Source organism: Vulpes lagopus, chromosome 8 (assembly GCF_018345385.1).
Source record: "Vulpes lagopus strain Blue_001 chromosome 8, ASM1834538v1, whole genome shotgun sequence".
Lineage (NCBI taxonomy): Eukaryota > Metazoa > Chordata > Mammalia > Carnivora > Canidae > Vulpes > Vulpes lagopus.
The window spans coordinates 66711264-66733773 of NC_054831.1; the positions used below are offsets into that span (position 1 = coordinate 66711264).

Genomic DNA, 22510 nt, shown 5'->3' on the forward strand with positions numbered 1-22510 from the left:
TTTGTGTGTATGAGTGACAGCTTTCTGTTTCTTTGCATATCATATTTTTTTTGGTTGACAATTGGACATTTATATCATAAATTTAATGTATTATAGAAATTCTAGATATTGATAAAGGGGAACTTATTTTTTGTTTGCTTGCTTGGTTGTTTAGTAACATGGCTGAACTATTTTGGTGAAATTTGTCCCCCATGGTATGAAGCTTCTGATGTCCCTCCTCAGAGTACATAGCTTTGGGCATGTGCAGTCACCCTCAGATGGCAGTGGTTTTAACAGTGCATTCCTCCTCTCCTTCCCTGATCTTTCTATTAAACTGTGAGTCTCTGTTAGTTGAACACTCAGTTATTAGGCTCCACTAATTGCCAGCTGATTCTTCTATTATTTTCAACAATGTCCTAGGGCAAAAATTGCTTCCCATCTGATCTAATTAATTCAGGCCTCTATGTCTGGGTGCTTTTTTGAGGCTGGTCCTTTGATTTTTCTGACCCCAAAGAATTATTCTTATCTATTTCTTTCCTTGAATCTCTCTGCTAAACTAACTAGACTGTGGTTACCTTCTTGTTCTATTGGTCTTAGAGTTACCTGCTTCCTTATAATTACCAAAGCCTCCACTATTTTCAAGAATAGCCTTAATCTTGATCTTCCCCACTCTATCTCTCAAATGTCGGGTTCAGCTTGGAAGCTCTCTGTTTTTGTGGCCTGTCTCTCTCCCTGGGCAAAGTATCTGAGCCACTCTTCTGGAGCTGGCAGCATGTCTTGGATGGTGGCCCATATCATTTTATTTTATAAACAGCACTGTAGATCAGAGAGGGGGACTCTTGTCTTCTTAGCTGGCTTTACAGCACAAAGTTGGTTGAGGGGTGAGAAATGCTGATGGTGTGTCCCTCCCAAAAAGATACTGTAGATTTTAAATGGGTGCTAGTGGTAGGGTAAGCCTATCATCTTAGTAACACTCATATAGAGTAGAGCTTTTGTCACTTTGCCCTGGTTGGGGGTGAGGACAGCAGGGTTGTTCAGTTGCCACAGAATTTTGCTATTCTTACCAAGAGTTAGTTATGTTCTCAAATGTTTCTTCATTTGCTGTATGTCCTTACAGCAATTCCAAAGACATTAAATCACTGTTTATATTTATAATTCTTTTTAAAATATTTTATTTATTTATTCATGAGAGACAGAGAGAGAGGCAGAGACATAGGCAGAGGGAGAAGCAGGCTCCCTATAGGGAGCCCAATGTAGGACTTGATCCCAGGACTCCACGATCACAACCTGAGCCAAAGGCAGATGCTCAACCATTAAGCCATGCAGGTGCCCCCTGTATTTATAATTTTTACAATTACGGTTATTTTATGGCAGAATAGGTCCACAGAGTTCTTCACACCACCATTCTGAGAAAAAGAAAAAAGAATCCCATGAAATCTTTAAGAAAGAAACAGAATCTTGGTGACTTTCTATGAGGCCAGCATTATACTGACAAAAGGAGGCAAAGATATAATAAGAAAACTACAGTCTAACATTCTACATGAACATATATGTAAACATCCTTCACAAAATATTAACAAATTCAGTAGTAGATATAAAAATGCTAATATATCATGCCTGGATGGGACTTTTCCCTAGCATGCAAGTTTCCTAAAATATTTAAAAAACTAAAATTCTACATCATAATTCACTGCATTAACCGAATCAAAGAAAAAAAATCATGAGAAAGACATGCCAGCATCCAATACCCCTTTGTGATAAAACAGTCTCAGAACACAAGGAATAGATGAAAATTTCACCTAACAAGGTATATCTACCCACATTTTAAAAAAGTGAACAAAAAGTTTGGACTCTTCACAAAAGTGTATATATAAAATATGTTCAACATCTTTAGAAAATTTTAAATTAAACCCACAATCATACTATAGTATGATTGGTGAGATTGTGGGGTACACTGAACTTACATGTTGCTCCGGCAGTGTGAAATGGTGCAGCTACTTTGCACACAGTTTAACAGTGTCTTATAACATAAACTTACCATATGATCCAGGTTTCACTTGTAGGCATTCATTAAAGACGGGTTTCTACAAAAAGATTCAAACATGAATGTTGATGACCAAAGTAAGAACTAGAAAGAATTTGAGAAAATAGAAGTTTCTGCTTTTGTGGCCTTCCACAAAATATGGTCAGACTAAACAAATGGCCTTAGAGCATTCCTGGAGTAAATGAAAAAAACAATGGAAGTCACAAAGACTTGCCTGACCAAATATAATTTTTGTTAAAAAAAGACTATAGTTAATTAATATGGTGGATATTATTGCACAAAAAGTCAGAGAGGTGAATGCAGTGAAAAAATAATCCAGAAACAGATCCATAATGAAAAAAAATTAAAAATAACAAGTCAGAAATGCCAATTATAGAAATTAGTAGTCTTATTTCAGAATTTTGAGTAAAAATATATGCTCTCCAAACACAGTGTAGACAGAATACATTTAGAAAACTTGTGAAGGCTGTCTTTAGAAGTTAGTTGTAATGGTCTGTTTATATAATCTCATCCCTTTTGATTTAGATTGTTTTTTAAAATGTTTGACTTCAGCCTGATTAGAGAATTCATTTTTAGTGCTGCTCTGTTATTAGTGTAACTCTTGGTTTAAGAAAATTATACTTCAATTTTGTTAGATTAAAGAACTTTAAGGGCTTCTAATAGTATTGTGTTGCAAAAGTATACTTAAGGGTTTTTCAGTCCCCCATTACAAATCTCCATTTTAGTTTATGTTGGCCATTTAAGAATTGCATAGGCTAAATAAGATAGAATTAATTCATCTGGATGCAGTTCTTTTTAAAGGGAAACCTAAGGTCATTTTCATTTTTAAAGATCTCATGCCTAATTCAGAAATATCTGCATTTCATTTTATATATTTTAATCCTTCATGATCATTTAAGAACAAATATACTTCCATTTAAAATTTATTATTTTTATTTCTCTTTATATGAAAGGCACATTATGCTAGTTGAGCAAAAGCATATTTGAAATTTCACTAATTCTAAATGAGGATCTTGAGAATTCATGGTGCTGTTTCATTTTGAACATCTTTACGAATAGTTCAACCACAGATTAATCTGTGGCTTATTGACATTTGGCATCTACAGTCTGTTTCATAATTTTCTTATTTGTTGTATTTGTCCTCTTCCCCCCCCCCCCCACTGGGCTTTCATTTCAACCTAATTTATTAAAAGAGTCATTTGGAAGACCCTTTTCTATCCTTGAAACTAAACCACTATTCCTGCCTCAGACTGCAGCTAGAGAAACAAACTTTGCTATTCCCTGTTTGAAACATGTGTAGGAGGCGTTGGGCAGGGTCCAAGAAGGGGAAAATGTTCACATCTTCAGTTCCTCCTGGTCAGGGTCCACATGAAGCTTCACCTAATAATTTTCCCCTAACAACCATGGTCAAGCAGAGCAAATAGCATACACTTAACAAGGGAGAGGATTTTCAATTTAAAAATATTTCATTATTTGTGATTTTCTCTGTCATTAACCTCTTAAAAAAAACAAAATACTTGAAGGCAGTTTTTTTCTTCAAGTGTAAGTAACCAAAAAAATAAAATGAATCGATAAATAAGTAGATAAAATGTATATGACTCAAGCTATGTAAAATGGGAGTTTTATGAATTCAAAGGGCAAGTGTCTAGATTTACACTGACTCTTTCCAGCTTTTGGAGCTGTAAATACTAGAAGATAAAAAAATTTTCTATTCTTTTTTTAAAAAAATATTTATTTATTCATGGGAGTCACAGAGTGAAAGGCAGAGACACAGGCAGAGGGAGAAGCAAGGCTCCCTGTGGGGAGCCCAGTGCAGGACTTGATCCCAGGACCCTGCGATCACGAAGACGCTCAACCACTGAGCCACCCACCTGCCTCTTCAGTACATAATCCTTATGAAGTAGATGCACAGAAGAAAAAGGCATGTTCCCCTTTCTCTTTATTTCCCACCTTAACACTACATCCAGATGGACAATGAGACCGCTTGCTAAAAATATCACACAGCAGAGTCTCTGGGGAAGTTCTGTCTCTGATTTCATTGTTGCTTTCCATCCCTTTGCAATTTTATGTTGTTTTGTTGTTTCTTTGTTTCCTGGTTTCTAAACAGGAGTTATTTTTGGCCTTTGTACTATAATCTCTCCTTCCCTGTTGGGATAGTGTTTAGGACCTTGGTTAGGTGAGACACAGATGAATATTGAAAACAGACTAGATGCTCCCGAGGAAGGATGCTGAGAGGAGGTCTGTGCTAGGCAAGGGTAAGGGACCATCCTGTCCCTCATCAGGAAGACTGATTCTCAACTTGAGATAGTTCATCAATAACTGTCATAGGGTTACACATGTAATAGGCATCAAATACTTAGAGTATACTATCTAACCAGGCACTGATTATTTTAATGAAGCCCCAGAAAATCAGTGATGATATGCAAATGGTTAAATTGGGCATGGATTTTAATGAAACCTAAGTATCAGAAATTAGACATTTTAAAAACTGCAAGTATTTGGATATTTAGTTTAAATAACACTTCTGAAAACAAGCTGCACATTTATTATTGACACTCACAATATATAGCAAACAATACAGTAAAAGATATAAGAGGAAATAAGGCTTCTGTTATTTCAAATATGCATTATCTGTAAGTAAAATGTGAATATCTGATTTTCATAATTTATGTATTCTATTTAATTTATTCTGTTCCTCCCAAGTATTAAACTCAATTGATGTTTTAGAGTTTATATTTGTTTTTCATAGGGTCCTTTTTTCTTGAAAAAGTAAGCATTTGTTAGAAATAGAAATAAAGCTCTTAAGATTGTAGTTTACTATTTGTAAAAAAATTACTTAGCCAATGTAAAATAAAATATAAACTAATTATAGACTCTATGTAGGAAATTAGTATCTTAATTAAAATGCTTAAATTATCTAATAGATTTTTAGGGAATTATCAGGTGAAATTCAAGCAACAAAATTTAAATTTGATGGTAAGAGGTTATTTATTTGCTTTAGATTTCTGTATTTATATTTTCAGATAGGCTTAGATGTCTAGCCCCTTGATAAGACACCATTATTGCTAGTGGTAATGGCAGTATATTTGATGTGTGTAGACTGTTATCATGGCCTCTTGTTTGCCACTTCATTGTCTAGAAATGCCTAATTTTTTCCATATTGTTTACCTAGATTTATAAAATACAGGATTATACAGGAAAGGCATTTTATGCTAGTTGAACAAAAGTAAATTTCATTCAAGAGCATATTTGAGATTTCACTAATTCTAAATGAGGCTTTAGGAAAGTTATGGTGTGATCTTACTTTGAGCACCTTTAGCAAGATTTCAACCACAGATTGATATGTGGTTTGTTGCTATTTGGTATAGTCTGTTTAAGTCATTTCTTTTGTGTCACCACTGACTTTCTGTGAAGGCCTTAGAACATTGGTGTTCATGTCTTTTACTTCAGTTTCACACTGATTCTAGTGTGACTTTTTTTCTTTCTTTCTTTCTTTCTTTCTTTCTTTCTTTCTTTCTTTCTTTCTTCTTTCTTTCTTTCTTTCTTTCTTTCCTTCCTATCTTTCTTCTCTTTCTTTCTTTCTTTCTTCTCTTTCTTTCTTTCTTTCTTTCTTTTTTCTTTCTTTCTTTCTTTCTTTTTCTTTTTCTTTTTCTCTCTCTCTTTCTTTCCTTCTTCCTCCTTTTCTTCTTTTTCTTTCTTCTTTCTTTCTTTCTTTCTTTTTCTTTTTCTTTTTCTCTCTCTCTTTCTTTCCTTCTTCCTCCTTTTCTTCTTTCTTTCTTTCTTTCTTTCTTTCTTTCTTTCTTTCTTTCTTTCTCTTTCTTTTTATTTTATTTACTTATTCATGAGAGACACAGAGAGAGAGGTAGAGAGAGAGAGACAGAGGAAGAAGCAGGCTTTGTGCAGGGAGCCCCATGTAGGACTCAATCTCAGGACCTCAGGATCACGCCCTGAGCCAAAGGCAGATGCTGAACCACTGAGCCACCCAGGTGCCCCTGTTCTTTGTTTTTTAAGAAAGGAGCTCATGGAAAAACTGCATTTTATTGTTGCCAATTGTGAGGTTCTGTCTTGGCACTACAATCCAGCTCAGTGGTCCTGCAGAATTAGAGCACAGTATTCCTAGTTGTTAGAGTGAATGACATTCTTTCTTTTTTAAACTTTAATTTTTTTCTGCTTTGGTTCTAATATACATATTTGTTTTTAAAAGTCCAGTGAACTTGAGTAAAGTCATGGAAGGGAAATAACTTAATTGCTATGTTGTGAGGCTCATAGAAATCTTCCTTGCGGGGCAGCCCCAGTGGCGCAGCAGTTTAGCGCCGCCTGCAGCCCAGGGGCATGATCCTGGAGACCGTGGATCGAGTCAGGCTCTCTGCGTGGAGCCTGCTTCTCCCTCTGCCTGTGTCTCTGCCTCTCTCTCTCATGAATAAATAAATAAAATCTTAAAAAAAAAAAAAAAGAAATCTTCCTTGCATAGTTACAAATCTCACCCCAAGAATAGAATTTCAGATTTAAAGAACTTTTATTTTTTTTTTAATTTTATTTATTTATGATAGGCACACAGTGAGAGAGAGAGAAGCAGAGACATAGGCAGAGGGAGAAGCAGGCTCCATGCACCGGGAGCCCGACGTGGGATTCGATCCTGGGTCTCCAGGATCGCGCCCCGGGCCAAAGGCAGGCGCCAAACCGCTGCGCCACCCAGGGATCCCTAGAATTTCAGATTTAAGAGGAAGAGCTATATGTGCTTCCTTGATTCAAAAAAATCTCCTTTTTATAAAGGCTGTCTGTACAGAAGTAACTTGTACCTTGTGTATTTGTTTTGAGTCTGCCTCTAATAACAGGCTATATTTGCTCTTGGCAATCTGTCTCAGTTTTCTTTTTTAAAAACTAAGTCAAACTTTATTTTCAACACAATCTGTTCTAATTACCCTATCCAGTCTGGTTGCTTCTTTACTTAAAGTGACTTTAGCGTTCTTCATGAACCATTATTGAAGGCTGGATGCCAAGGTAAGAAAGAAACTAGACAATGTGTTGTAACTCAGTAGCTTGCCAGCTAGTGCCTGGGGCTGCTTAATCTGCAAATTTCTCCATGAATCAGGTTTTATCTTACATAGCTCTTCCTCCAATTACTTGCCAACTTTCATAAATTAATTTGGATGAATATTTATTGGATATGCCAACTATTGCTTTTATAAATAGTATAGCTCCTTGAGACAGTCCTTTACCCATCACTGTCTTCTTCTTCATCATCATCTTTTTTTTTTTAAGATTTTATTTATTTATTCATGAGAGATACAGAAAAGCAGAGTTATAGGGAGCAGGAGAAGCAGGCTCCCCCTGGGGAGCCTGATGTGGGATTTGATTTCAGGACCTCCCAGGATCACTACCGGAGCCAAAGGCAGAGACTCTAACACTGAGCCACCCAGGTGTCCCCCATTACCGTCTTCTTTTCTCTCTTCCCCTAGACCTGCCACATCCCTTTTCAAGAGTAACCTGATTGATACTATATGAGAACTTCCTGTTGAGCCCTTTGGAGTTCTTTATTGATGAACATATTTTTGCTAACATCACATTTATATAGGAAGTACCTATATTAAATATAAAATATTCTTCTAATATTTCCTAAGCATTAATAAACTGGAGTTTTATTTTTCTTTTTTGATATATAATTTGAGGATTTTAGTGGGCTTTTAAAAAATCTTACCCACTTTGGAAGTTTTCTTTGTTGTTTATATTTTTAACTTTTAGCCATTAATTGGTCATTGGTGATTTTTTTTTTTTTGTAACTTTTGGTCATTCTAGCTTCATATTGTTAAGAGTTTCAACCAATAAAGGGTCACTCTTTTTCAAATGTCTTATGAAATAATTACATTATTAAAATAATTTATTGCGTTCAAATTATTTATAGCTCTATCTTTAAGAAGCTGATTCTGAATTTCATCTAGAAGAGTAAATATGCAGGAGAAGCCTAGAAATTTTTGGAAAGAGAGTAAGAGTTGACTTCTTTTATTTGATAAACCAACTCTTAAGTTACAGGCTTTATTTATTTATTTATTTATTTATTTTTTAAGCTACAGGCTTTAAAACAATCGATACTTGACAAGAATAGAGAGATCAGAAGAATTTTATAGATAATCTAGAGAAAGGCCCAGGACATTCACTAGAAGCCAGTATATAGCAATGATGACATCTCATACGTTGCTGGACTATCAAGCTGGAACAAATATTTAATACCTTGTAAGTGAGGGCCACCTGGGTGGCTCAGTCCTTAAGTGTCCGACTCTTCGTTTCAGCTCAGGTCACCATCTCAGGGGCATGAGATCAAGCCCCACATTGGGCGTGGAACCTGCTAAAGATTCCTTTTCTCCCTCTCCCTCTGCCCCTCTCCTGCTCTCTCAAATAAATAAATCTTTTCAAAAAAATAAAATAAAAGGGATGCCTGGGTGGCTCAGCAGCTGAGTGTCTGCCTTCAGTTCAGGACATGATCTCCTGTTTGGGGATCGAGTCCCACAGCAGGCTCCCCTCAGGGATAGTCCCACATCACTATCACCCCAAACCCATAGTTTACATTAGCATTCAACTCTTGGTGTTGTAAGTTTTACAGATCTTGAGAAATTTCTCCCTCTGCCTATATCTCTGCCTCTCTCTGTGTCTATCATGAATAAATGAATAGAATCTTTAAAAAATAATAATAAAACCGCTGTAAGTGAATTAAAGATCAAAACATGTTAAAAGTGACAAAATTATAAAAATAAAACAGAAAGATATTGTAATGATCTTAGTTTAGGGAAAAGCCTTCTGAGCATGACCAAATAAGAGAAAACAGTGAACATTAAGAAAAAGATGATAAATTTGAATCCCACCCCCCTCCCCAAAAGTATACTTCTTAATTGCAGAAGACACTATAACCAAGGTAAATATACCAGGACAACCTGGAGAAAACAGTTGTTAATATATACAAGTCTATCCTGTCATTAAATCTTTTCCTTTTTGGGGGCACCTTGGTGGCTCAGTGTTTGAGCATCTGCCTTTGGCTCAGGTCATGGTCCTGGGGTTCTGGGATCAAGTGCCACACTGAGCTTTCCACAGGGAGCCTTCTTCTCCCTCTGCCTATGTCTCTGCCTCTTTCTCTTTGTCTCTCATGAATAAATAAATAAAAATCTTTAAAAAATAATCTTTTCCTTTTTTTCCCTTCCAACTTGATGTTACCAGTTTGTAGTATTCTTTAGTACTTGCTCATTATTATTTTCCTGTGTAATTTAAGACCTAACATATAATTTAGGTGATTTTTAAAAATCTCTTTAATGCAGTGTTTTTCAGTCTTTGGCTATTAATGTCTTGGCCTGAATGATTGTGGATTGTCCAGTGCAATGTCAGATATTTCGCAGTACCCTTGACCTCTAAATGCTAGTAGGAGCTTTAAGCCTCTTCCTAACAATCAAGAATATCCAAACATTACCAAAGGTCCCCTTGGAGTAAAATTGTCTCTGTTTGAAAACCACTGGTCTGACACTATTTCAAGTTTACTGGGAGCCAAAGCTGCCCTGGTCATCTCTGACCTACTTTAGTGTCTCAGTGCTTTGCATATAGTACCAATTCATTAAATATTTGTTGAGTATAAAAGAATAATAATGATTCTTCTAAAAATCCCTTATACCAAATATACTATTATAAGGAAAACATATATATCAAGAATATTTTCTGTGTTTGTATATCATTTATGTTAAATGTATTGGATATAAAATGCAATGGTGAATAGAATAATTTAGTTTCTGAGAAGACATTTTTGTAAGGGGCTTGTTATGACATAGATAAATTTGGTATGTTCCTTCATTATTATTTTAGGACCTTTTCACATTTTTGTTTGAGCAGTTTTAGTTTTGTGGGAAAACTGGGTGGAAGGTACAGAGAGTCACCATAAACCCCGTGCCTTCCATGTTCCCTGTTATTGACATCTTGTGGTTCACATGGTTCAGTTGTTACAGTTGATAAGCCAATAATGATCCCTTATTATTAACTAAGGTCCATAATTTACATTAGGGCTCATTCTTTGTGTTGTACCTTTTGGGATTTTTAAAGATTTTATGTTATTTTTTATTTATTCATGAGAGACACAGAGAGGCAGAGACATAGGCAGAAGGAAAAGCAGGCTCCTCACAGGGAACCCAATGGGGAACTCGATTGCAGGACACTGGGATCATGCCCTGAGCCAAAGGCAGATGCTGAGCCACTGAGCCACCCAGGTGTTCAGGTGTTTCCCATCTGGATGCAGAAGAAAATGCAGATTTTGAAATGCTGGGGCTGCACCTACTCTATAAAGCTGAAAGAAGTTTTCTTTGAATGTAAAAAGATTTCAGCTACAAATTGGTTTAGTGTGAAGGCTCCATTCTAGAATCACTGTCCAAGTTCCTGGCTCTGTCACTACTGTAGGATCATTCATGAGTTACTTTATCATTTTGTGATAATTTCCCAGTCTTTAATTTAGGGATGATAATACCTACTTAGAAGTGAGGTATAGAGATAACTCATGGGAATGGATTAGAAATGTTCCTGGTGCAAAATAGATGCTCAACACACCTGAACTATGATTACCTAATCCATAATGTATCAGGAGTGTTGGGCATCCAATAAAGTCGAATTAACCATATTAGAAAAAAGTTTGGGAGAAAATGTTCAGTATTTCAAACAAGAATGCCAGGAGTTAATTTCCTCTACCTACGTTGTCTGCCTCCATATTTGTTAGTGGAGTCAGGGAAATTATGGCTTTTAGATCCCAGACACTGGTGGGTCACAAGGCAGGTGGGAGAAGAGGCTAACAGGTCAGGGTGAAGGGCAAGGTGACCATGGACCAGCCCCAGAGGAGAGTCAGGCAGAAGGTAGAGGTGAGAAAGAGTCAGAGATGAATGGATCAAGTACTCATGGGATCCAAGCTCCATTGGGACCATTTAACTAATTATCGTCCCTCATATTCCATTGCTAATAACAGTGCTTCTTTGTTCTGCAGATCTGCAGCTTTTTTGAAAGTTTTCTATGGGATTTAATGTTACATAACTTTGGAGAACCTGACTGTGAAAAATCCCCTACCATGGTCTTCCCTTTTGTTTTTTTCACTTAGATTCCCTTCCTTTCGGGGAGAAGGGGAGGAAGGAAGGTGAAGAACCTGAGAAGCATGGTATTTAAAGCAGTTTTCTGAATTGTTATTTGTAGTCCTCATTTCAATGCATTCTGAAATTTTGCCAGAAAGGAGGCAGGTTTGTGTGTGTGTGTGTGTGTGTGTGTGTGTGTGTGTGTGGTTTTTGTATGTGTATGTATGTTTTAAGTTTTTATTTTTATTTATTTGAGAGAGAGAGCATGCATGAGATGGGGGAGGAACAGAGAGAGAGGGAAAAGTAGACTCTCCACTGAGCAGGATGTGCTTAATTCCAAGACCCTGGGACTATCACCTAAGCTGAAGGCAGACACCTAACCAGCTGAGCCACCCAGGTGCCAAGGGGGCATATTTTTAAATTAATGGATATACAGAATAGCCTTGTATTGAGGTCGTGAAATCTTTTTTTTGTGTATTTTTTCATTGGAGTTCAGTTTGTCAACATAAAGCATCCCGTCAATGCCCCCCTCAGTGCCTGTCACCCAGTCACCTCAACCCCCCGCCCACCTCCCCTTCCACCACCCCTTGTTCGTTTCCCAGAGTTAGGAGTCTCTCATGTTCTGTCACCCTCTCTGATATTTCCCACGCATTTTCTCTCTTTTCCCTTTAATATCTTTCACTATTTTTTATATTCCCTGAATGAATGAAACCATATAATGTTTGTCCTTCTCCAATTGACTTACTTCATTCAGCATAATACTCTCCAGTTCCATCCACGTTGAAGCAAATGGTGGGTATTCAAAGAGATCATGAAATCTTATTACTCTGTAAATTAAACAATCAGAAATCAAGAATACTTTTTTGAAGCCCTAGATCCTAAATTTGGGACTAATTTGCAGAACCATAATTATTATCCTTGAATTTAAAAATCAAGTCCCCCCCAAAAAAAATAAAAATAAAAATCAAGCCAAAGGCTTCTCTGGATTCTCTTCTAAAAGGTAACTCATCTGAAAACTGTGTTTGAATAATTAATTGTGCATTAGTACAATTTACATGTTCATTTTATTTATGAAGCCATAAAGATGAGGGTAATCATTTGAAACACAAAATCAGAACAGTTCTTTAAAAAATGTGTCTAGAAAACCTTTTAGAGCAAGTACTAGAATGTCATTTTAATATTTTGGAATATTCCTTTATAGCTGTGCAGTGGAGGATCAGTGGCTGATCTCGTGAAGGGATTGCTGAAGAAAGGCGAAAGAATGAGTGAACCCATAATTGCCTATATTTTACATGAAGCACTATTGGTAAGGCAATTTAAATTGTTCATGCATTAATTATGAGGCAGCCCTAGTTCAATAAAAAATGTGGATTTTATTTTTAGAAAAATACCACTACATTAGTATTGATTGATGCAAGAGTATATGCAAACTCTGAAATGTTTAGCATTACTAATTCCTTGTTTTATTAGACACCTACCTTCCTTGTGTGTCAACAGAACTCTGATGTCCCAAGTATATTTCTGAGACTGATCGTGATGAAGGCAGATATTGTATATTTTTTATGAATAGGTTCTTCTTTGCCATTATTTAGAATAAATATACAGAGTGTTTCATCTACTGAGATCAGCATGTTTTTAACGAAATATTTGATGAGTGAAGGAAGTGTGTCTCTGGTTTATGAATTTTTATTTGACTTTGATTTGATTAATTCAGTGTGAAAACATTTTAAGGATGTTTGCATGTTAATTTTGACAAGTATTTCCTATTGATTTTGCACAAATGCATCCATCTGAAAAAAATGTTATTTGATGCTTTGAAAGTCATTATCTGTTTCCCACCCATTAGGGACTTCAGCATTTGCATAACAACAAAACTATCCACCGTGATGTAAAAGGAAATAACATTCTATTGACCACTGAAGGTGGAGTCAAACTCGTAGATTTTGGTAAGTTTGGCTTGAAATGCTTGAGTTTGGGATGCAGAATGAGTAGTATGAATATGATTTGATCATTTTCCAGCAGACTCACTTTCTAGGCATTGAAAGTGGAGGAAAAACAGTATCCCACTGAGGTAAGAAAGTGCAGAGGTTTTTTGTAAATTTGGTCGGTGAAAGATTCCCAAGAATGACTCTTTTCAACAAATCAGCGAGCTTGTACCCAGAACACCACTATAGCAGTATGTGTGGGCAGATTCCCACCATAGACCGCACCCCAAATGATTCCAGTCAGCCTCATGGCAGTCCCATGGCCCTTATAAGTTGCTTTCTTGTTGCGGTCCTAAGAAGGAGGCACAGGGAGAGGTGGTCTGTTTCTTGGGACCCTGTCTGTCTTATTGCCATGCATGAACCTGCTGAGGCACCTCACCCTATCCTGAGGAGGATAGCCAAGTGGAGAGCCACCTTGGGAGAGGTGGAGATGAGAGGTGAAAAGAATGAGGGCCCTTGATGGTATTATCCAGCCACTAAATCACCAGATGCTGGCACCTGCCCTGTCTCTAGACCTTTTGTCATATGAGATAATGCATTTCCATATTCACTAAGCCAAATGGATTTCTGTGTCATAGCCAAAGGCACCATAACTGATAGCACTCTGCATCTGGGCAATTAGGTACGACAATGTCCTTCTAACACCTCCTGGCATAGTATTCCTGTAAGTGCACTACTCCCAGGAGGATGGACCAAATTATTCTAGAACTCTTAGTGTCCTCACTGTGCCTGGGGAAGGTGAGCCTCCTTGTGCTTCTTTACCTTTATATTTCTCGCTTTTTGTGTTTATCATAAAAAATAGGATTTTCATTACCTATTTCTTTGGTCCTTATACGTTGTTAAGGATACTTAGGAAGATAGGTACATGGGGTCCTTCAGAGGTAGAATTTTGTCTATTTTGTAGACCTAATGCTTTGGGGTGTAGTGGAATTCTAGTAGTGGAATGAATGAATGTAACTTCATTTTGCATTTTGGAAACTGAAACTTAGGGAAGATGGATATTAATTGTGTTTAATATCTAAGTGTATAGCTCCCTAGTAATCTGGCTCACCCCAGGAATGAATTTCAGAGCACCTACAGAGGAATGGATAGATAACATATCCTTCAAACAGCCATGCATGTACCTACCTTTTTTTTCCTCAGTTGAGCTTTTGAAAGCTGTGAGCAGCAGTGAGCTTGACAGTGAATTTCTAATTAACTAATTGGATGCAGCTATCTGTGCTGCTGGTTGAGCTCAGAGCTGTGTTTGAACACTGACTGGGTTAGGACTAATGTGTGCCTGAAGTGGAAAAGAACAGCAAAATACTTTTCATTGCCCCCCCCCCCCAGGAAGGGCCATTCTCTTCATTTTCTTCATGAAAGAAGAACTGGTAAACCAGTAGCTTTGAGAAATGCAATTTCCTGGGATACCTTCCACAGTAGTCTAGATTAAAAACGTAACCCAAATAATTAATAAAGTGGCCTTCTATGTGATACCTTTGTAAATAATCATAAGTTGGGAAACTGACAAAATGAGAGCTTTGGTTTTAGATTAATACTGTTACAGACTTTATTTTTGTCAACAATTAGAAAAGAGGGCCAGTCACCTATTAGTGTGTTCATAGTGTCTGATACTAAATTGCTATTATTTGCATGTAAAATAATGTTTCTATTTTTATTCTCCACGGTAAGGGGACATGGATTCAGTTTGCCTAAAATAATTTGTAGGTTTCCAGATGAATTAAAACCTGAGGGTGGAGGTGCATGTATCATGAAACTCTTCAAGGACAGAAAGAGTAAGATGTGATAAGCCACTGAAATGCTGAAAACTGATGTCCTCATTTAATCTTTAAATGAAATTTTCAGGCAAGGCTGAAGCTGGGAGTAAAGTGTTTTAGAATACATCTTATTTGAATTTCTCACCTCACCAAATAGATAGTAAGCTTATTATTGGCTTCCGAAGGGGTGTACCTGGATGGCTGCCAGTCCTTAAAATGTCCAAATGGAACTCCACCACCTCAACCATCCCCAGAAATCTGCTTCATATCAAGAACTTCTTATCTTAGAAAAAGTCACCAGTCCTGTTTTGCTGCTTAAGTCAGAAATCTTAGGCTCATCCTGAGTCTTCCTTTCCCAGAACCCACATCCAAAACTAGTCACAAAGCTCTCTCTATTATGTATGTCTCCAGACTCCCATTTTCTTGCCTAGTCCTAGCCATCATCTCTGACCTGACCTCCCACACTTCTACTTCCCTGAATTCCTTGCAACCAGTCTTCCTCCCTCCCTTCCTTCCTTCCTTCCTTCCTTCCTTCCTTCCTTCCTTCCCTCCTTTCTTTCTTTCTTTCTAGTCCATTCTCCACACTGCAGCCAAAGGGACCCTTTTGGAAAGCATAGCTGGTACTGGCATTGTCTTACTCAATATTCTGGTCAATGGCCTCCCATAGCCCTGTGTAATTCTTTGCCTTATGATCCTCTGTGCTGGCACAGAGTAAGCACTTAATAATTGATGCCTTTTTTTTTATGCCCCTTTGTGTTCATCAGGTACCTTCTCCTGCTATTACCTAGGAGCCAGGTCAGCTTTTTTCAGTTTCTGAAATGTGCCACATTCTTGCTCATTCGGGCTCTTACACATGCAATTGAGTACTTCGAAATATATTCACATGCTTTTCTTTTTTTGCCTAAGAGCATGATCTTCACCCCAGTCTGCCTGAGGCATCTCTCTATCTTGGGGGAAGATTAAGATTTGTTCCAGAAGGGGGATGCCTGGGTGGCTCAGTGGTTGACCATCTGCCTTTGGCTCAGGTCATGATCCTGGGGTCCTGGGATCAAGCCCCATGCGGGGAGCCTGTTTCTTCCTCTGCCTATGTCTCTGCCTCTCTCTGTGTGTCTCTCATGAATAAATAAATAAAATCTTTTAAAAAGAAGATTTGTTCCAGAAGGAATGCAAGAAAATGATGGGAGTAATGTTCAGTTTTAACATTCAAAAATAGGAATTTGTAGCAAGACCAGGCTGCCTCTTGAGAAAGATCTGTCTAAATTGTTTTATCTCCCTCTTTAGCATATAGAGAGGAAATTTCCAGGGATACACCAGAGGGTTTCACACAAGAGACAACAGAAAGAAGAGGGAATTCCTTTCCAATCCTGGGGAGATTGTGGAAAGATGAAACAGATAAAGAGGCAGCAGAGTGAGGTGAGCTCTCAAAAAGTGAAGCTGCCAGCGAGGGCAGAAAGAGGCTCTCACCCACATACTCTCCTCCATTGTCATCCACACTTCAGAGAGGCCATTGCTGAATTGAGCTATGTCCTTGTCGTTTACACCTGGAGATGTAAAGTGATTAAGTAGAAGAAATACTCAAGTCGAACTTCCCCAAACCCTTCCCTTAGTGTCCAGAAACCCAAAAGTCACTGAGAATCTGATAAGTTCCTAGAGGGATTCTTCAGGTTGGGCAGTAAGGCACAGAGCATATCACCTGGGCCAGGTCTGAATAAGAGTCACAGCCAGACCCCAGAGTGTTCTCAGCTCCAGCTGAAACCAACGTGAACCTTAGTCTGCCCAGAGGAATTACAGGAAGCTCTGCCTGCAGGAAGAGAGTGGACCATGAGCTCACCTGATATCAAGGCCAGTGAGGGAGGCCAGTAGCCAGACAGCAGGTACATGACTCCAGAGGCTAGAGACCCACCACATCTGAGGACCCTCCCTCTTTTCCCTGCCTGAAGGTCTTTTTTTTAAATATTTTTTTCTTTATTTATTTATGATAGTCACAGAGAGAGAGAGAGAGAAGCAGAGACACAGGCAGAGGGAGAAGCAGGCTCCATGCACCGGGAGCCTGATGTGGGATTCGATCCCGGGTCTCCAGGATCGCGCCCTGGGCCAAAGGCAGGCGCCAAACCACTGCGCCACCCAGGGATCCCCGCCTGAAGGTCTTATATGTCATCCCTTATCCTGTATGCATGGTACCATCTTCAGGAAGGAGGGAGGAGAAAGGTTGCCATCTGAGAGATGGAGCAGGCTTTCATCCAAGAGAGACTCAGCTCCATCTGAAAGGACGTTACAGGTTTATTAGATCTGACTAAGGTTTACTGCCTTCCCAGTCAGTAGGTAGGAGCATAAAGAGAGGCCATAACAGAGGCAAAAGGAAGAAACTACGGTTTCTCTGTGTGTTAGTACAGTATTATTAAATTTTGCAATCAGTTACAGACGTGATGCTTTTCCTACATAGAAACTTCCCTTTATTACTATGCCCAGCCAACTTCTGCTTGCCTTGATGAGCACCTCCCCAACACCCCCTACTTAGCTTAGCCAACCAGTTGTCATGCTTGATTGCAATCACATGTTTGATTTGACTACCTTCCCTGCTAAACTATAAGCTTCATGATGACATGGTCTCTGTCTGGTCTAGCACTTTGTACCTAGAGCCAACCATAGTACCGGCACCTTGAAAGTAATAAATACTCTCAAATGAGTGAATGAATGAGAGGTAGGATTTTCCATACAATTGTGTGACCTTGAGAAAGTCAGTGACAGTCTCCAAGGACATCAAAATGCTCATCTACAAATAGGAAAAAAGAATAGTCTTTACCTCATATGGTTGATTGCTGTGATGAATAAATGTCATGGTACAGGCAAACTACTTAGTATAATTATTGACAGTAATTTTAAAAATTTGAGTTATTACCATTATCATGAAATAGTATTCTCAGCCCCTAGGTCAGTGTTGTACACATAGTAGGTACTTGATAAATAGTAAATAAATATTTTTAAACATAGTCGCTAAATACTGAAAATATGAGTTCCCAAATAGCTTTTTTCTGTTTCAAAAATAAGTAGCCCTTTGCTAGGATAAATCCTGTATACTTTAAGTATTAAGCTACTTAATTAAACTAAAAGTGAGATTCAGTTTGCTAATGCTAGTTATGAATACAGCCTTTAAGAAAACCCTTTTTGTTGTTGTTAAATGGATATGTTTTTACAGAAATCCCCCAGACACCCGAGAAAGTAAAAAGACAAAGGAGCTTGTAAACGTTATTAATGAAATACATTAGCAGTCACTGGTATATAATCAATCAATAAATAATATGATCTCCGAGTAGGTAAACCCCTTTAGGCAAATTGACTAATGTCTGGAAAACCAGTCTTTATCTGGACTGGAAAATGAAAGAGAGACTAAATTTGAAGGGCAGTTCTCAGTTCTCATTTCTATGGATTTCTCTCTGGGGAACTTCATTTCTAATAGGATAGTTAACATTTCAATACAAAAGTACAGAATGTACTTCTTGTGATTTATTTAGACATTCTTCTTATGACAGAATATTTTATGGCTTTAAATCTCTTATTAGCCACATGCCCAATTTTAGATCAAATCCCCAATGAGTAATGTAGGTCAAAGAGAAGTGGTGATTTATTTATTTAATAACCCACTTTCATTAAAAAAATAAAATAAAATAACCCACTTTCAGCATCAAGTGAGGCAGTCATACCTGAACTTGAAAACTGTGAAGTTCCTTTCATTCCTTCCTTTCTCCCCAAATAATTCAGAATTAAAGCCTTTAGGTGGGAGTGAGCAGGCATGGGAGTGTGGGGTGTGGCTCAGCATGTGGCTTGGGCCTGAAATGGGTAAGGAACGCATCCACGCTGGGAGGGTGGTTGTGGTGCTTGGTGAGGAGTGCTAAGTCCCTGAATGGGACAAGGAGAGCATCTTCCTAGGAAGATGATGATGACAATCACATTAGGTTGTCAGAGCCCAAGCTGGGTAAGAGGGACATTTGTGTAATGGTCAAGATGGAGACATGAGGTTGTTACATAAAGAGGGATTAATACCTTCAGGAAATATGAGAACAAGGGGAGTCTGGTTTTATTTATTTATTTATTCATTCATTCATTCATTCATTCATTCATGACAGACATGGAGACAGAAAGAGGCAGAGACACAGGCAGAGGGAGAAGCAGGCAGAGGGAGAAGCAGGCTCCATGCAGGGAGCCCAACATGGGACTCGATCCTGGGTCTCCAGGATCACACCCTGGGCCGAAGGCAGCCCTAAACCGCTGAGCCACCCAGGCTGCCCGGGAGTCCGGTTTCTTTTTTTTTTTTTTTTTTAATTAATTTTTATTGGTGTTCAATTTACCAACATACAGAAAAACACCCAGTGCTCATCCCATCAAGTGTCCACCTCAGTGCCCGTCACCCATTCCCCTCCAACACTCGCCCTCCTCCCCTTCCACCACCCCTAGTTCGTTTCCCCGAGTTAGGAGTCTTTATGTTCTGTCTCCCTTCCTGATATTTCCCAACATTTCTTTTCCCTTCCTTTATATTCCCTTTCACTATTATTCATATTCCCCAAATGAATGAGAACATACACTGTTTGTCCTTCTCCGATTGACTTATTTCACTCAGCATAATACCCTCCAGTTCCATCCACGTTGAAGCAAATGGTGGGTATTTGTCGTTTCTAATTGCTGAGTAATATTCCATTGTATACATAAACCACATCTTCTTTATCCATTCATCTTTCGATGGACACCAAGGCTCCTTCCACAGTTTGGCTATTGTGGCCATTGCTGATAGAAACATCGGGGTGCAGGTGTCCCGACGTTTCATTGCATCTGAATCTTTGGGGTAAATCCCCAACAGTGCAATTGCTGGGTCGTAGGGCAGGTCTATTTTTAACTCTTTGAGGAACCTCCACACAGTTTTCCAGAGTGGCTGCACCAGTTCACATTCCCACCAACAGTGTAAGAGGGTTCCCTTTTCTCCGCATCCTCTCCAACATTTGTTGTTTCCTGCCTTGTTAATTTTCCCCATTCTCACTGGTGTAAGGTGGTATCTCATTGTGGTTTTGATTTGTATTTCCCTGATGGCAAGTGATGCAGAGCATTTTCTCATGTGCTTGTTGGCCATGTCCATGTCTTCCTCTGTGAGATTTCTCTTCATGTTTTGCCCATTTCATGATTGGATTGTTTGTTTCTTTGGTGTTGAGTTTAATAAGTTCTTTATAGATTTTGGAAACTAGCCCTTTATCTGATATGTCATTTGCAAATATCTTCTCCCATTCTGTAGGTTGTCTTTTAGTTTTGTTGACTGTATCCTTTGCTGTGCAAAAGCTTCTTATCTTGATGAAGTCCCAATAGTTCATTTTTGCTTTTGTTTCTTTTGCCTTTGTGGATGTATCTTGCAAGAAGTTACTGTGGCCAAGTTCAAAGAGGGTGTTGCCTGTGTTCTCCTCTAGGATTCTGATGGAATCTTGTCTCACATTTAGATCTCTCATCCATTTGGAGTTTATCTTTGTGTATGGTGAAAGAGAGTGGTCCAGTTTCATTCTTCTGCATGTGGATGTCCAATTTTCCCAGCACCATTTATTGAAGAGACTGTCTTTCTTCCAGTGGATAGTCTTTCCTCCTTTATCGAATATTAGATGACCGTACATTTCAGGGTCCACTTCTGGGTTCTCTATTCTGTTCCATTGATCTATGTGTCTGTTTTTGTGCCAGTACCACACTGTCTTGATGACCACAGCTTTGTAGTACAACCTGAAATCTGGCATTGTGATGCCCCCAGCTATGGTTTTCTTTTTTAAAATTCCCCTGGCTATTCGGGGTCTTTCTGATTCCATACAAATCTTAAAATAATTTGTTTTAACTCTCTGAAGAAAGTCCATGGTATTTTGATAGGGATTGCATTAAACGTATAAATTGCCCTGGGTAACATTGACATTTTTACAATATTAATTCTGCCAATCCATGAGCATGGAATATTTTTCCATCTCTTTGTGTCTTCCTCAATTTCTTTCAGAAGTGTTCTATAGTCCGGTTTCTTAATGTTAGAGAAAGGAGTTACAAATATAGAAAGGAAGAAAACTGAACTCAGTAGTGTTTGATTGGAATCAGAGGTATCAGTATGAATGCATGGTTTTCAATTTATAGAGACAAATATAAAAATAAATATGGTGGAATATGCATGTAGGGTGTGTGCGTATGCCTGTGTATGTGTTACTTAGCTATTTCCATTGAGAGGGCTAGCAAACATTGATGCCACAAGAACAAGCCTATCAAGCACATAGCTCTTGGTTTTTAAATATAATTCTCAACTAAGAGGAAACCAAGAGTCTTGGAGAAAGGCTGACTTTAATAGCTGTATTAATGATACAGCCTGAACCTGGAATTTAATGTGCCAAAAAGGAAAGAAATATTAAAAGAATAATGGAGATATGTTAAAAGGACATAAAGGACAGAAGCCACATTGAAGGAATTCTCACTGGCAAACCTGGGAATACTTGAGCATCAAAATAATGGTAATAATAATGGTAATGATGATAACCCACTGAATAAAATAGAAATTATTAATCCATACTTGGATACTTACATATTTAAATAAATGAATGGAGAGAAGCAAAGGTTTTTCCTTACAGGAGAATGCCAACTAATAAATACAGAAGGAATAATACTGATAAATACAGAAGGAATAATGAAATTTTTAAAATTATCATTTGGCAATCATCATAGTAATAATTCATCCCAAAACTTCAGTGGATCCAATGAACTAGTACATTAAGTTTTGATTAGACATAGGATATTTACATAGTCTCAAAATACTTCATAAAATACATAATTACAAAAGAAAAACAAAACTTTACATCAGAGAAGCCACGCAAGCAAAACTTAATCAATTGATCAAAGTGAACAAAACCAATAATGTGGAAGTGGAAAATCACGTACCGTGGGGCAGGTGCAATGGAATGACCTGAGTATCACTTCCGTGATCTTCCCACCAAAAATATAATCGTGAGAGAATATCTGACAAATCCAAATTCAGGAATATTTTACAAAATAAGTAGCCTGACATTTTGAAAAATGTTGAGGTCATAAAATTCAAGGAAAGATTAAAGAACTCCTCCAAATTGAAGGAGGCTAAAAAGACGTGACCACTAAATGCAACACATGATCCTGGATTGGATCCTTTTGTTGTAAGGACAGACATGTTTGGAACAATTGATGAATTTTGAATAGAGTCTGTAGATGAGACGGTAGAAATGTATCAGTACAGTAGAAATGTATCAGTATTAGTTTCCTGACTTTGTTAGTTGTACAGCTGGTGTGTAGGGGCATGTCCTTGTTTGTAGCAATCACACACTAAAGTCTTTGAGGTTAAAGGAGCATCAAGGCCTACTTACTTATAAATGGTGAAGGAAAAAGGTTACTTGTACTTCCCTTGCCAACTTTTCTCTCAGGTTGAAATTATATCAAAAAACTTCTCTAAACTATGGAATAGAGTTGGAGATTGAGCATAGAAGTCAAAAGATATTTATATACATGCCTAAAGATACTATATATATATGTGTGTGTAGATATGTGTGTGTGTGTGTGTGTGTGTGTGTGTGTGTTGGTAGTTGGATGTTATGAATCCTGAAAATTTGAGAGCTAGTGCTTTATTTTTTTTAAGATTTTATT

At 37.9% G+C, this 22510-nt stretch overlaps 1 protein-coding gene across 1 annotated transcript in view; it reads left to right on the forward strand.

Moving 5' to 3' along the window:
• The window catches only part of MYO3A (myosin IIIA), a 226976-nt gene that overhangs the window by 15215 nt on the left and 189251 nt on the right, over positions 1 to 22510 (forward strand). Inside the window, exons 3-4 of the mRNA XM_041767407.1 lie at positions 12305 to 12409; positions 12950 to 13049. Of these exons, the coding sequence (XP_041623341.1) occupies positions 12305 to 12409; positions 12950 to 13049 (205 nt within the window). The remainder of the gene's footprint in view (positions 1 to 12304; positions 12410 to 12949; positions 13050 to 22510) is intronic.